At 43.7% G+C, this 15,030-nt stretch overlaps 1 protein-coding gene across 1 annotated transcript in view; it reads left to right on the forward strand.

Annotated features, from left to right (window-relative positions):
• Nucleotides 1-2,269: 2,269 nt before the first annotated feature.
• The window catches only part of PAPPA (pappalysin 1), a gene marked incomplete at its 3' end in the record, with an annotated part of 179,051 nt that continues 166,290 nt past the window's right edge, over nucleotides 2,270-15,030 (forward strand). The window contains exon 1 of the mRNA XM_082009036.1: nucleotides 2,270-4,780. Coding sequence (XP_081865162.1) covers nucleotides 4,384-4,780 — 397 coding nt within the window. The 5' untranslated portion in view covers nucleotides 2,270-4,383. The remainder of the gene's footprint in view (nucleotides 4,781-15,030) is intronic.

Genomic DNA, 15,030 nt, shown 5'->3' on the forward strand with positions numbered 1-15,030 from the left:
TTTCTGCATTTTCTGGGGCTCACGAGGAGCTGTAGCCATGTTCCACCCAACACAACCCCTGTCTCACCATCATGACACCAAGCGAGTCGCTCTGTCTCCTAAGAGGTGCTGGACTTGATGGGATTCGCAACCTAGAATGCCCAAATCCCCTTTTCTTTGAAGCTATTCTCGGCTCTTTGGGTTTCATTCCTCGCTATTCTGTGGAGGCAGCGTGATTCCTATCATACCATTGTTGATTGCATAAAATATTCCCTGAATCCAACACGTTGCATTAAAATCTGGTGTCTGGGCCCTGTCTGATTCTGAACAGAGTAACTGTTGGATTGCGTTTCAGCGATCCTCAACCCACGCCAAGTTTGGAGAGACTTGATTGGGATATCGGTGAGGGGTAAAAACCATGCAGACCTCTGCTGTGATTGATGGAGTTGTGCACAGTCAGGACAAATACGTACAAATACTTGCCCAAAATAGTAGGGCCTCAATTCAGCTGTAACTGGCAGACTTTTCATCTCGGCTTTCAAGAAACATTGTTTTTAATTGACCTTCATGTGAGTAATTTGAAGAGCCAACACTGCTTTTCACAAGGAGAGTTTCAAGCAGTTGATTCTCCCATCATATGTAAAATCAGTAATTTTACTATATCGTGAGTGATTAAACCTGACCCCCAGGGATCCAAAAATAATGCTGTGTGACTTCCTTGCCTAATTAGCACAGAACAAATGTGAAAATGTGTACATTACAGTAAATTGTGTGCTAATTGGCCATAGAGAAATACTAAATATGAAGAAGAAACTGGCATATAATTTTAAACATATTTGAGAGGTTTTGCAGTCTGCTTGCAAATAAGAGAAAAAAACCCGAAATTTGATAAAACCATTATTTCTTATGATTTATTCACTCAGCTCTAGTCTTGAACCTGGGAGTTATTGGCAGCTTCAGCTAAGATTCCTGCTGAGTAGTTCTACTTATAATGACTGCGTACAGTATGTAGCTCAATGCTATTTTTTTGGCATAATATCATAAATATCTATTTTAATTCTTGTCTCTATGTGTGTATCTAGGGTTTGGTGTTTTTTTCCTTTTTCTTGTGAAAATACCTCTAGATGCAGGACAATATCCTGCTCCCTTTACTTAGGAGAATACTCCACTTGAGTTCAACAGGAGGATTATTCTCCTTGGGTAGAAACCACCCTGCCAGAAGGTCCGTACATCACTTAAGTAACTGGCTTAAGCAGAGAATAAATGTCCATCTGTGTAGGGTAGAATTTCATCTGTTGTCAGGGAAGTTAGAGCTGACCCAAAGACTTAAGGAATCCCAGATTTACTCGCTATTCCTAAAATTACATTTCTCCCACTCTCCGTTCTTTATCGCTCAGGACTCAGGACTTTATGTATCACGTTTTCTTTATGCTTTTGCTATGTCTTAGAAATAAAACTGATTGAACATGTAATTTGTGCTCTAGAGGTAAATTCCATCTTTTCATACTTTCTTCTGTCTTCCATGAGTACAGAAAGCTGAGCTTTGGGCCTTTATCTTTGTAGCAAGAATACCCCAGAATTTGTTGCTGGAATTGCAGTCTGATGCATTGAAGTGTTGCATTTTGGTCACAGTGAAACCCTCTCTTTTGCCAGTGATATTGTAAGAGATAGAAGGTCAAATATGTTCAAAATGAAATGCTGCAGTGCCATCAAATTGAAATGTTTCAGTACTTTTCTTTGAAGATTTCAGACAAATCATAATGTCCCTAAGAAACATTGCGATTTCACAGAATTGGCTTTTTCCACCCGAAAAACTTGAACCCACATTATTTAAGTTAAAGAGCCTGCTCTTCCGGACTCCACGTGGGCAAAGTTCCCGGGGACTTCAGGGGAGTTGTCAAGTGGAGAAAGCGGTGTCCCTGGCAGCAGGACTTTTCCTGGTTTAGCTCTTATTTGAAGTTGAACAGGTTCGCTTTAAATTTTTGAATTTTTTGTTTGATTTGCACTGTCCTCTGTGTTAAATTAGAATAGTAAAGTGCAGTGCTTTAGCTCTGATCTTAAATTGTTTCTGCCAAGCAGGCACGTACGCGTTTTTGCATCCCTCTGAGTTCGTCAGGACGTTTGTGGGAGTTTATACCATGGTATAGTTTGTTTCCGAGCTAACAATTTCCTCTTGGTTGTTGAGAGGCTTAATTGCTTTGAGGTCTTTGTATTAAAAACTTTTTAGATGTTGCCAGTATTTTGTATCTGTCTTGTGTGTAGAGCTGTTGTGGAGGTCTGTGTGGTTAGAGAGGGGTTGGTCAGCTGTAGTTCTTGTTGACTTTCTGGTGGGACGTTGTTGATATATCCAGCTTCTCTGAAAATGCCAATTGTACATTCTCGAGTGTTTGCAAATTAGTAAGAAACTGAAAAAAACATCTCTCAGAGGCTTTGCACGCATACAACAGGCCTTTCTTGTTGAAAAATCTACTTTCACTAATTTTATCATGTATATTTTAAGTGTAAGTAGTCGTAACAAACATGTACTAACAGGGTAGTCTGCAAAAGGAGAAGGTTTACCGTCCCAGGAAAACTCTCTTGTGTGATTGCTGTTACAAGTTTATAGAAAAGCAAGGTGTGACAATCGTTAGATTTGAGATGGGAGAAGAGGATGATGTGGGTTACTGGGTTGGTGACTGGATTTGGTGCGATTTCACTTGGTTCTACTGGACTACTAAATGGAATAGTGGCCCGTAGATTCAGAGTGCTACTGCTAAGTCATTTCCACTTATTAAGTACTTAGAAAAATCCTTTTTGTTGCCATCAGGGGGAGCTTTTGAGATCTTTCAAGAGTGAAAAAAAAATATTAAAAAAAAAAAAAGGAGAAAAAAAAGAAACGTCCCAGCTCAGAAACAGAGATCTACAAACCAGCAAGCAGCCAGAATCTTACCTGTGGCTACAACTAAGCCAAGGGAACCAGGGGAGCTGAATTCCTTAGACTGAAAAATTAGCAATATTGAGAGAGGATTTTTTGACTCAATCCACCAATAAAAATAATAATTTTTTTATTATTATTTCAAAAATCCAGGAGTCTTTGGAGCATTCAAAAGCCAAATTCTACTCTGTTGCTACAGCTTCTGGAAGGCAAATGCTCTTCAAAAAGCTTCTTTCCTTTTAGCTCCTGATGATTCGATGGGGACCTTTGATGCAACATTTGGATTAGCTGCACACAACTGCACTGAGGGGGACCACAAAAGGGGGAGCCTGGCTGATTGCATAACTTTAAGAAAATAATAAGAGGAAAAGAAAGAATTAGGAAAGAGAGAGAGAGTGAAAAAGAGAGAAAGAAAGCAAGCAATTAAAAAAATATCTGAGACTCAAGTTTCAAGACTCTTTATGTGCTGCAGAGGAGCATAAGGTTTACCAGCAAAGTGCAACGGGGAGTCTGAGAGGAGAAATAGCTTTCTCTTTTGCCAAGAAAAAAAAAATAGGAATGTGTGTTTTGGACTGGACTGAGAAAGAAAGCTTGGGGAGATTGCAAAAAGGGGGGTGAAGGATTTTTGTGACATTGATCCATTCATCTTGATTGTCTTCTTAAAAAATAAATAAGAGGGGGGAAAGTGATAGGGGGAAAGAGGAAGAGAGGAAAAGAAGGGGGGAAAAAGAAAACAGCAAAAGTGTTTGAACCTCTGGAGCTATCTGCTCCTTCAGGCTGATTGATTAGTCATGATCCCTGCAGTTTTAATGGGAATCATTCAATTGGGAAGGTGGAGCACCCTAGAGTAGATTAGCATATTCTTGTTTACTCATCTTCTGAGGGGCTTTTTCTCTTTTCTTTCATTTTGTGGAGAAGAAGGGAGGGGGGGAGGTTGGGGGGAAGGAGGGGGTTGTGGCTTATGTTATAAAGGAGGCCAAAAAAATAAATAGAATAGAGCATCTTTTGGGGGGAGGGAAATCAGTGGGTCTGAGTCTTGGAGAAAGCTTGGGGGGGTGTTTTGTTTTTTTGTTTTGTTTTGTGTGTGTGTGAGAGTGTGTGTGTGTGTTTTTTTTTTTTAAAGAAGAAAAAAAAAATAAAGGGAAGAAAATCCAGCAGAGAAAAGAAGAGAGAGAGGAATTCCAGCTGTGGAGGAATAGAGGAGAAGAAGACAGATAGAGGAGGAAGAACAGAGAAATACATTTCAACCAAGAAGGAGTTTTGATTTATTTTATTTTTATTTGTTTTAAGGAAAAAAAAAAAAGCCCTATAAGCAGGAAAAAGAAAGAAAGAAAGAAAAAGAAAAAAAGAAAAGAAAAAGCAACTGAGAAGGGTTATAAAAAGAGCAAATACCAAGAAGGGTGAACAAGAGAAGAAAGTCAAGGCAAGGAGGAGCCCAAAGCTGGCAGATCGGGAGGATTTGCAGGGGAGAAGGGGGGGGAAGATTGGAAATGCAGCTCTGGAGTTTGCTGCTGCCTCTTGCGCTTCTCTGTTCAGCCCTAGCCAGTGGCCCCGAATGTGGGATGGACGAGCGCTCCCGCAGGGCGAGAAGGGACGCCAGGCAGAGCCGCCGGCCCCGCTCCGCCGCCCCGGGCACCTGTGCCACCAGCTTAGCCCGGGGCAGGCGCTCCTCTGCGGGGCTGGAGCCCGGGCATGGCCCCCGCAGGAGGCAACAGCGGGAGGTGAAGGACGAAGAGGAGTCCCTCAGCCCGAGCAGGGCGCTCTATTTCAGTGGACAAGGTGATCAGCTGCGGCTGAAGGCAGATCTTGAGCTGCCCCGAGATGCCTTCACTTTGCAAGTGTGGCTGAAAGCTGAAGGAGGACAGAGATCGCCGGCTGTCATTGCAGGTAGGTAGCTCGTCGTGCCTGTGGCTGCAGCATCCCTTTTACGTTTCGGGAGCTGGCAGAATAGCCCGCTGCAGGCGTGTGTGTGTCTACTACATGTCTGTGGACATTTAAATGTGCGTGTGTGCCTTGCAACCTACATATGTGTGCGAGTGCATGTGTAAACGCGCACGGGTGCCTTTAGTATCTATAGATTTGGTGAAATACCGGAGCTCGGGAAACTGTCTGAAAGTGTATGCTCGCAGAAAAAGTTATGTAAACTTTTGCATAGGGAAATGGCAGTATCCTGGGTAGCCTCTTGATTTCTGTGTGTACGGATTAAGATGCAGAGAGGAGAGAGCGCTCTTAAGGTGGGGTTTTACCTAATTTTCAGGTTGGAAAATTGTAAATAGAGCGTTTGAAAGTAGCTTCTATGTATGTATGAAAAGAAATGTATGTGCCTAGTGTGTGGCTGCAAAGAAATGCATATCTAAGGTCCCTATACGATTTCCTTAGTTTTATTAGCTCTTTAGTGTACTTGACTGTTACCTTTTTAGATGCAGTGTTAGCATGTGGTTTCCAAAAAGCTATAAAGGAACTTTTGGCTATTGTGAAACCTCAAATGAATCAAATGAGTTTATAAAGTTCCCAACCCCTCGACACTCAGCTGGGGCTGGGACTAGCACTGCAGCTAGAGGATGTGTTGAGTATTTTTGTCTCCCCTTAGCAATGGCAAGTGTAACACAAATGATTGTAAGGTCAAATAGCCCTATAAAATCATTTAGTACTCAAAGCAGCTACCAGTCTATGCTGTCTGAGCTGAACAATAATGAGGAATATTGCACTTTTCTTATTTAAATTTTATGAGCCCATCATGAATTTGGGTCCTTGTCCCCCATGTTTGCTCCCCCCCCACTCCTCCCCACTTCAGTGATAAAGTGCAACAAAGTCGTTGTGAAATCGGATACTTTTCGGAGGGTTACAAACCCTTATAAATGTCGCCACATCCATCTTTGCTCTGAAGGAAGTAATAGAAAATGGAAATGCCATCAAAAAAAAAAAAAGAAAACAAGTCAGAAAGAGAAACGAGTATGGGGCAGGCAGGGAGGGTGGAAGACATGGTTTACAGTTCTTTTGGCAAGGAGATTCCCTGAAAGTACAAAGTTTCCATGTCCTAGGATGCCTTAAAGAGACAGGGAGGATTTCCCCATTCCCTTTAACTGGAGTCACTTCCTACCAGGAGCAGCAGATGCTCGTGCCGGTGGTACCACCACCGCGCTGCTCCACGCCAGCCCAGCTCGCCTCTCCCCTGCCAGATTGTCTCCATCTCCGCTGCCCCGTCCCTGACCTGCGCGACTGTCCTCTCGCAAGAAAGTTGCTTTGTCCTAAGGAAAACAAAAACTAAGATGAACTCAGCAGTGCATTTCCTTAACTTTCCCCAACCCCAGCTGCTTTGCTGACTTGTGAGGAGGGGGACACGCTGTGTGTGGCTGCCAGGGTGGGCAGGAGGTGCGGGGCATGGGCTGGTCCCTTTTGCCTTTAGCAGGACAGGCAGATGAGTGATTTCATAGGTGAAATAGATTATTACTTGCTTTATTTTCCCTGGCTTTCTCATACTCCACTCTTCTGGTTCCCAATCTTAACTTAAATGCCAAGGCTCAAAGTGCTTCTCTTTCAAGTTAAGAAAGGCAGAATTTGGGTTTACACGTATCTTGTCAGTGGCAAAACACGGTCAGTATATTTTTTTAATGTGTTTAATCCAACACCTAAGACCCCATGTCTGTCTTTGGTGCAAGTATCTCTAATTCATACAATAGGGAACCTAGACAAACACACACAAAGATCATTTGTAGTAGAATACTTTAATTGGATGGGGGAGGTTGGGTTGTTGCCTGTATAAAACACTTGACCCATTTTATGCGTGGAAATAACATTCCACTGTGAAAAATGAAAAGAAATGTCCCAGTTTAGCACTGTAGAGCTTGTAGCTCAGCTCGGGAGGACTTTGTGATTTTTATTTTATTTTTAAGCTCCCCCTCCCCCCCGCGCATGCAGTCTTGAAGAGGAGCCAGGTTTGGCTCTGTGTGTAAACACCTGGAAGAGGTCCAAGAGGAACTCACTCGGAGTATCCTCCGCACACCACAGCCTCCCAGACCTGCAGCAAGCTTAGGGAGAGATTACGCTTCCCTCAATGAGGAAATCAAGGGTTCTGGCTGCCAAAACTCTTGGCTTTCTCATTTTCACTGTTTTGGGATGTGACAGACTCAGGAGCCCTGTTCTGCTGTTGAAGTTGCATCTGTAGGACCCTACTGAAATCAAGAGCCCTTCTGGGTGTTTTGGAGGGGGGGCAGGGACTGGGTCAAACTTGCTGACAGTGCCAGAAGTGAGTTTCTCCCCAACTTCCATCCCAATTGCGAAGTCAGAAACTCTGTGATTGTACAGATCTGAGGGAGAGGGCAGGATTGACTGGAAGACACCTCTTTTTCAGAGTCCTCCTCGTATCTTCATCTGCTTTCTGGCTCTCACCTCTGCTTGTGTTGACTGCTCCTCTTCCATCCCTCCTTGCTGGCCTGTATGTAGTCACTACAAGTTGCATAGGAGCCACATGTGTGCCTATAGGAAAAGCCTGTTGTGTCTGTTAAAAATCTCATGTAGGACCCGAGTTGTTATCAGCTTCTATGCCTGAGCCCTGATATAACGGAGCTCTTCTGCTAATCCAGGCTACAGGAGTTTCTGTTTCTGTCTGGAGCCAACTCTCCTTACGTCACCCTCTGCTGCAGTATTCAATTTGTTTTCATAAATGGCTAATTTTACAGCGCTGTTAAGTGGGTTCGTCATTGTGCCGGGCCATGCCCTGTCTCTGATGATAGGCAGTCCTTGGTGCCAGGCTCTGCCAATTTTCACGCTGGTTGGCAGTGATGTTATTGCTGCCCTGTTTGACTTCACTGATACCTCTTCTGGCATTTGTCAGGGAAAGCTGTTGGGAAACTAGAAGCCTGACCCATTGATCTGTGTTATGCAAAAGTTCAGAAGCATTTTCAGAGCTGGGCTGTTCTTCGTTTGTGTGGCTCCCGTGGTGCAGCTCTCCAGCGGTGGCAGCTCTCAGCTCGCGTGTACTTGCCTCCCTCTCCGGACCACATAGTTTTTGGACAAACGCTCCTTGGATGCGCGTACCTACCACACAGCACAGTACATCCCTCTTACACACATGTGCACGTGGTATTAATCATGCAAGCTTGTGCACTTTCCCCTGTAGAGTTTTTGAATGCATCTCTAGTTGTGAAGGAAGGAGTTAAGGTCCAGACTGTTAGTCAAGTTGGGTAATACACATGCCATGCAAAATAAGACGCTTCAAAGCACAGTTGACCTTCCTTCTGTTGTAATCAAAGATATTTCAGTTCTACTGTGGAAATGCAACTCCATCCTAAGAAACAGGATCCCTCTGAGTCCCTGTCAGTGTGTTTTCTGGTATATGGCTCGGGAGCGGAATAGCTCATGTTTTCATAGGAATGAGATGTTGACTCTTTACTGGCTGGGAGCTGAGAGGAGCAGGATGAATGATCGGCAGCGGGAGCCGGAGTAAGAAGGCGTGCCTGCTCTGAAGAGTGAAAGTTATTTGTGTTTTGTTTTTTTTTTTCCCCCCCCTTCCTGATTTCATTCTCCTCTGTCTCTCTATTCCTCTGCCTGCCAACAGAGAGCATGATCCCAACTTAATAAAGCTTCATATGTAAGGGAGTGCCTATGTTTTCCCAACTTCAGTCCTTGATGAACATAAAACTGCAGCAGAATCCAAAGGGAAAGAAATGCCAAAATCAGCACAGTGGAACTCAATTAAAGCCACAGCTCTTGCATGTAAGAGACCGAGAAACATCTGTGTCGAGGTCCAATAATTGGGCAATTATAAAGATATGTAACTGACACTGCGTAGGTATGTTCCCCCCACAGGATTTGAGAATATATGTTTACTTTTGGGGGTTAATTTTGTTCCTTTCTGAAGTATTGGAGTCTGATATTGATTTAATACACTTCAGGTAGAATTGGTGAGCTGGGTCCTGTCCTCAGAGCTGATCCTTGTAGCAGGTGTGTTGGGAACTTGAGGACGTTGTCGACAGAGTTTACTCTGAGTTTCACTGGCATTAAAATAGTAGGTAGATAGATAATGCAACATTTTCTCATCTTCAACTGCCTGTTGTCTTTTAATTGCATGAATTTTCTTGTTTTGATCTGTAATGAAGTACTAGAACGAAGGACTATCGAGTAAGTGAAACGCAAAGTGTTTCACTGGCACCCCTGTGCCAGCTCCTGGGGTGATGGGCATGATGGGCAGAGGGGAACGACGGCTGGACCAAAGTGACAGGAGCTTGAACACCTGCCCAGATGCTCCTTCAAAGTGACAAGCCTCCGGTACACCAGTGCTGAAGGCTACAGGTAGCTCTACGGTATGGCTTCCCTGTGGATGGGTTCAAATGATTAGCCACTTCATGACTATGGATCTGGACAAGGCTTGACTGAGGCCTTGACAGGCCACTGAAAAAATACGGCACAGCTTGTCATTTACTAAATGTTTGCGTTTTAACAGCAGATTTTCTTCAGCCTGCTGAAGAAAATAATTTTTCTTTCCATATGATCTCCAGTTTTAATTGGTTTCATTCTTTTGACCAGCTACACACTAAAGTCAGAACATCACAGTTAGAAGAAAGTTGTTTGTTTTTTTTTTCCTTAAAGCACTTACATGTGGGCTGCTCTAATTAATAAAATGGTAATAAAAGGAGGAGGGAAATTTGACTCTGTGTGTGTGAAAGATGGTAAATTTAGATTCCTAAATGATGTATGGCTGTCTCCTGTAGGCATGGAGATGTGTCCCAGGCTAAACTCACCTCTGCAAGCTTCATTTTGGACTGATTTATTTCAAACCAGCCTGTTTCAGTTAGAAAAACACGCGTGAGGCAGAAAGCAAGCTGAGGGGATGGTGTTTGGAGAGAGAGTGGGCGCGGGGCTCTCCTCAGGGATTCGTGGAGACGTCTGGAGAAGTGCAGAGCAGAGCTGCGGCGGGCAAGCCTCGGTGGTGAGCGCAAGAAGCCCTTGGAGAGCCTTCGCACGCTAAGGCACTGTGGAAAGACAGACCTGGTTGGTGATTCAGATGCCTGAAAGGTATTGTGTCAGGTGGAAGCTGCTCTCCGGGTCCCCCCGTCGCCTCCCCACATGGTGCCGGGGGAGCATTGCAGAGGGGATCCCAAGCCCACAGCCCAGCCGAGCGGACGCGGAGGTGCCTACCATCATCCCCAGCCACACATGGCATAGTGAGGGATGCACTTAGATCCCAAATCCCAGAGGTCTCGCTGAGCACTGCAGTGGCTGGGAGAGGTGAGGCTGCCTCCCTGGGGACCCTAACCCAGACCCACTCACGAAGGTAGGTGCCACTCACTTTTCTCATGAAGAACGGGACAGGTCTCTGCTTTTAAAGCAGGCCCAGGGGTTTGCTGATGCTGCTCCACGTGTTCGTTAAGCTTTGCCAAGGACGGGAGAGATCCTTGGCCGGGTGCGTTGAACAGCAAAGAGCTGAACAGCCGGCGGGAACTTCCCTGGTCACTGGGGCCCGACCCCAGTTAAAGGCAGCAGGGGCATGCCAGCTGGGTGGAGCGGGGATTTTTGGTGGATATATATCTTCTTTGGAGCCTGGGTCTGACTCGGTCGGGACACAGGTGCCAAGCTCCTCAGGTCTGTCGCAAGAGAGTTGCATCCCCGACGCCTGCCTGAGCTGCTTTAACACAAAAATACTGCAGGAGCAACGGGTTTTAGGTGCTCGCAAGACCACGGGATTAACTGAGTGCTTTCACCTTGCATTTTCATTGCTCGTGCTGGTCTGAGCCAGAAAAAAAGAGCCAAAATATAGTGGCTTTTTTCAAAAAGATGTATTGAAAAAACAAAAACAAACCCTTCCATGATTGGGGTCAGCTGAAATGTTCCTGTATAATAGTTTTCCTTCCAATTTTAGCTGTTGTTTTTTCAGCTCCTCTTTTCTTTTCTGTGATAGAAATTATAGAAGCAGAAGCAGAGAAGGGACCACCTGGGTTGCCAAATTCAGTCCCCTGCAGTGTCAGGGATACAACAGCAGATAATTAGTGCAAACATTCACAGAATATCCACTTTGTAGGTTCTGATATAGCACAGGCCACAGAAAATTTCCCAGTGCACTACTATAAACCAAAGATCTTTAGCTAAGACCAAGTGTCACCACTATAATGTTAAGACAGGAGGACAGATTGACAACATCTTAAGTACGTAAAATCCAAAGCACTGGTTTAGAAAAGTGTTAAGTATGAGAAAGAAAAACATTTGCTGGTAAAAGATATCGGCTTTCTTATTTTCAGAAAGTTAAAAAGGAATCAGGTGTTTTGACAATTATGAAACTTCTATTGAAATTTTATGTTAGAATATTTGCCAGAACTGATCCTTTCCCACAGATAGTCTGTTTTGATTAATTTCCCTTTTTCCTGAGAAAAATATTTTATCAAACATTTCCCACCCTTCTCCAGTCTTATTCTGTGTGGCAGTTCCTACATTCCCTAATAGTAAGAACGAATGTGTTCACTTTATTACATGTTTACTTCTTCAAACCTTGTATTCCAGGTTATTCTCAAAATGCATCAGGAAAGTCTTGTTTGATCAAAAGCCTCTACCTTTTTCTCTCAACTATATCAGCTAGTCTAATGTCATCTTTTTCTTAATTTAACCTCCTCTCTCAAGAATACCAAATTTTTCATCTAATACTGTCTTTACATGATCAGTATATATTACTTTCTTTCTATTTCAAATATGCCAAATATATTGGACTTTTTTATTTCCTAGGTTCTGGGCATTTGCTTCATGCATTGTTCTGGGCACGGAACAATTGACTGTGCTGTCCTTTTTGTTCGTTTGTTTTCCCAAAAATGAGACTTCTAAATATGAAGGTGTATCTTTCTTCCGACCTTATATTACTCTGCGGGCATTTCCCTGCCTTGGAGTAGCTGACATCTGGATATGATTCTTAGTTTTATTTCAGCTTTTTGTGGAGAAGAAATGCTTGATTGTTCTTCTGCTAATTTCTGCTTGTCCCTACATTTCTCTTCATTTTCTCTGGTGTGAGCATTCATGCACATAAACACACAATTTCCGAAGCACCTTTGATTTTTTTTCCCCAGATCAATAGAGCATTTAAACTCCAATGATCAAGGAAGAGCAGCTTGTTTATTTCCCCACATATTCTGACACAAGTGGCAGATCTTGTAAACTGCTTTGATTTGATGTTAGTGCCTGTTATAGGGTTTATTCTTCCCAAAGCCATCCAGGAAGTCAAAGCACTCTTAGTCTGAACATGAGCAGAGCAGAACTCAAAAAAGCGAGTTAAAAACAAGAGTGAATATCGTATCCCAGAATTTTGCGTTCTGCTGTCCTTGTTCATAGTGATCAGAACGATTTGCTTAGCTGAGGACTGTTCAACATCCATAAGGTTGCCAGCACCAAGTGAGGGTGCAGTATGTATCATGGTTAACACTGTGAACAAATATAAATAAGTCAGATTATCCCTTGGTGAGAATGAGGCTGGATTCATCATGTTAGATTTATGCAGGCAGCATGAATTTGATCCTAAACCTGTTTAAGATCATGAAAAAATACCATTGACCTTGGCTGACTCTGGCTTAGGCTCTGATTTCAAAGAATCTTCTGCATCGCTCCTCTATGGCCTGGCCCCTTCCATGGTCCTTGCTTTAATGTCCTTTATTTTGCTGTCCTTTCTTGCTTTGGATACAAGAGAAGAAAACTTGCGAAGCCCTAACGTCAGAGGAATTGGCCGGGGGAAGGGGACAGGGTTTTTTTCAGTTGTTTTTGCTATACTCCAAATCCCACTTTGGCCTCCGTCTCTTTCAACCTTACACTTTTTTCTTTTTTTTTTTTTTCTTTTTTCTTTTTGGTTTTTTTCAGTGTTAAAAAGAGCACTTATTCAAAACACGCTGTCTGGTTTTCTGTTTTGCTGGGTGATGTAAGTGTGTAACTTTCCCGTCCAATCTCTCCACCCTCTCTTATCACTATCATAGTCTCAGTTCTTTCTCTACTATCTGGTGTCCTTGATTCCCCCGTCTTTCCCTTCTTCCTGCTCCGCACAGTTCCCTAGCAAGAGCGTGCTGTGGGTAACCCTGCGCTCTCTTAGTTCTCGTCGTCTTTTGCCGCAGGAGGGTGGTAGCCCCTCCTTGCAGACCAAGGGTGGCCACCAGGTTGGTGGCTTCAGCCAACTCGTGTAGGAAGTGCCGTGGGAACAGAGGGTAAGCAGGCTGTGTGTTTGTGTGCTTAGTCAGGCATATGCTCATGCATATTTTCTGGGAATTATTGATATTGTTCTGTTTAATATCCATCCTAGCGGTACACAAACAAGGAGCGAGTGGCTGTTCTCACAAAGAGGGAGTGAGGGTGAAGTGAAACTGAGAAGCATCTGGAATTGGCCTGGTGAAGCAGCATCTGAAAGAGATGATACCAGCTCATGAAAGCAAAAGAATTGCTGTGTTAGAGAAGAAAAGCCACTCTGTTTTTTGCTGATCAACTCCTGGGGTCTGGTAGGCTTTCCCTGAGTCTTCCTTTTGAGTGATACTTAGGGCTCTTTTATCTCTTCTCCTTCCTCCCCTCTGCTGTGTTTTTCCTCCTTTTCCTTATCTAACTTATTGTCCCTTTATTTGCTTTAAATCACTTTCCCATATGGATTTCTCTCCTCTGACCCATCTTCCCCTCTCTCATCTGATTCCCGGGAGTCTTCTGTCGTCATGGAATTGGGAGAAGAGCAGCCTTGTTCCCGACACCAAGCATCAGCTGCAGGCTTCTTTCCTTCTTCATTTTCTTCCTTGCCTATTTTCTGCTGTTAGTCTTGGAAGCATATCCACAAAGATCATCCATTGGATTGAGGAAAGCGATCTTATCACCATTATTTTGTTTGTTTTATTTAAGACAGGGAAAGGAATGGAACAGAGAGGCCTCCACTGTAACCAGTGTTACTTAGTTTTGAATGTAGGTTTTAGTTCTCCTGTGCTAATGTGTCCTAGTACTGTTATTTTCCTTTATCATTGCAGTAAGATTGCGGTTTTGTAGTACACATAACTGCCTCAAAACATCCTGCTGGTGGTGGTGATAAGTTTCTCAGGCGTGGGAGAATATTGCCCTTAAAATGAGGGAAACTGGGGAACAGAGGGATGCTCTGGTTTGTCCAAAATGTGGTAGTGTGTTGGTGACAGAGCTGGAAACAGGGCCCAGCAGGCTTGGCCTTTTGTTAAACTGTTGTGGTTGTTTTAAGGGCAATGAAGGTTATTCTTCAGCCTGGGTTGTTCTCCATGCGAAGTCAACACACTCTAATTCCTGTAGGATGTTTCCTTGTAGCTGCTGATGGGTCTTTGCCGGGTGATTGCTGTGCTGAGCTAATGGTGGTGGTGAAGTCTTTTACCTGGTGTTGCTCAGTTGAAAGCACTGGCGACACAGGGCATGGGTGAAGAAGGCAGTTGCTATTTGTGACGTGAGCTCTTTGGACATGGCAGAAAATCAGATGGTCTGGAATTAATATCTCCGAACCAGACGTGCTGGTGATGTTTGAATCGGCATGAATTATTGTATTTCTCAAATGGAACGGCGTATGTAGCCCATAATGGGAGAGAAAAGCAAATATCACCAAAGCCCCTTAGTTCAGAGTACTCTTACTTAAATTGGAATACTTTGGTACTTTTCATACATCTGCACATTGATTAATATATTGACTTGCTGAAACAGCTTGTAAAATATGTAAGTTGTAACTGCTTATCTTCCTAGGAAACGCTGAAAATCTGTCTCTGGATATCTCAGGTTATTGATTAAGGGTGAAAGCAACTCATTTACCCCATAGTTAAATATGGACCAGGTAAGAGGTTGCAAAGGGGCTTTGCACACAGCATGTTAGTGCCCCAGACTGTTTTGGGAAGGGATCATCATCTAGTGCATACCCTCACAGCTAAACGACCGGTGTTTCTGTCAGGAGCTTCAACAGGGAGGCTGTACGTCGTACAGTCCATGCACTTTTGTTCTGAATTCAGCAGCATCTGTGCTTGTAAAGTCTGAGGTGCTCAGGTTGAAATCTGGAGCTTGCATTACTACTGTCTTACATCGCATCTCTCTTGTGGGTAAACAGAGCAGCCTCTCTGAGGTCAAAACAACACCTTTCACCAGTGATAATTTAATGGGAATTATTTTCAGTGTAAACTAGACAAGAATTGGAAGCCTCC

The sequence above is a fragment of the Phaethon aethereus genome (assembly GCF_964289735.1).
Source record: "Phaethon aethereus genome assembly, chromosome: 20".
Classification (NCBI taxonomy): domain Eukaryota; kingdom Metazoa; phylum Chordata; class Aves; order Phaethontiformes; family Phaethontidae; genus Phaethon; species Phaethon aethereus.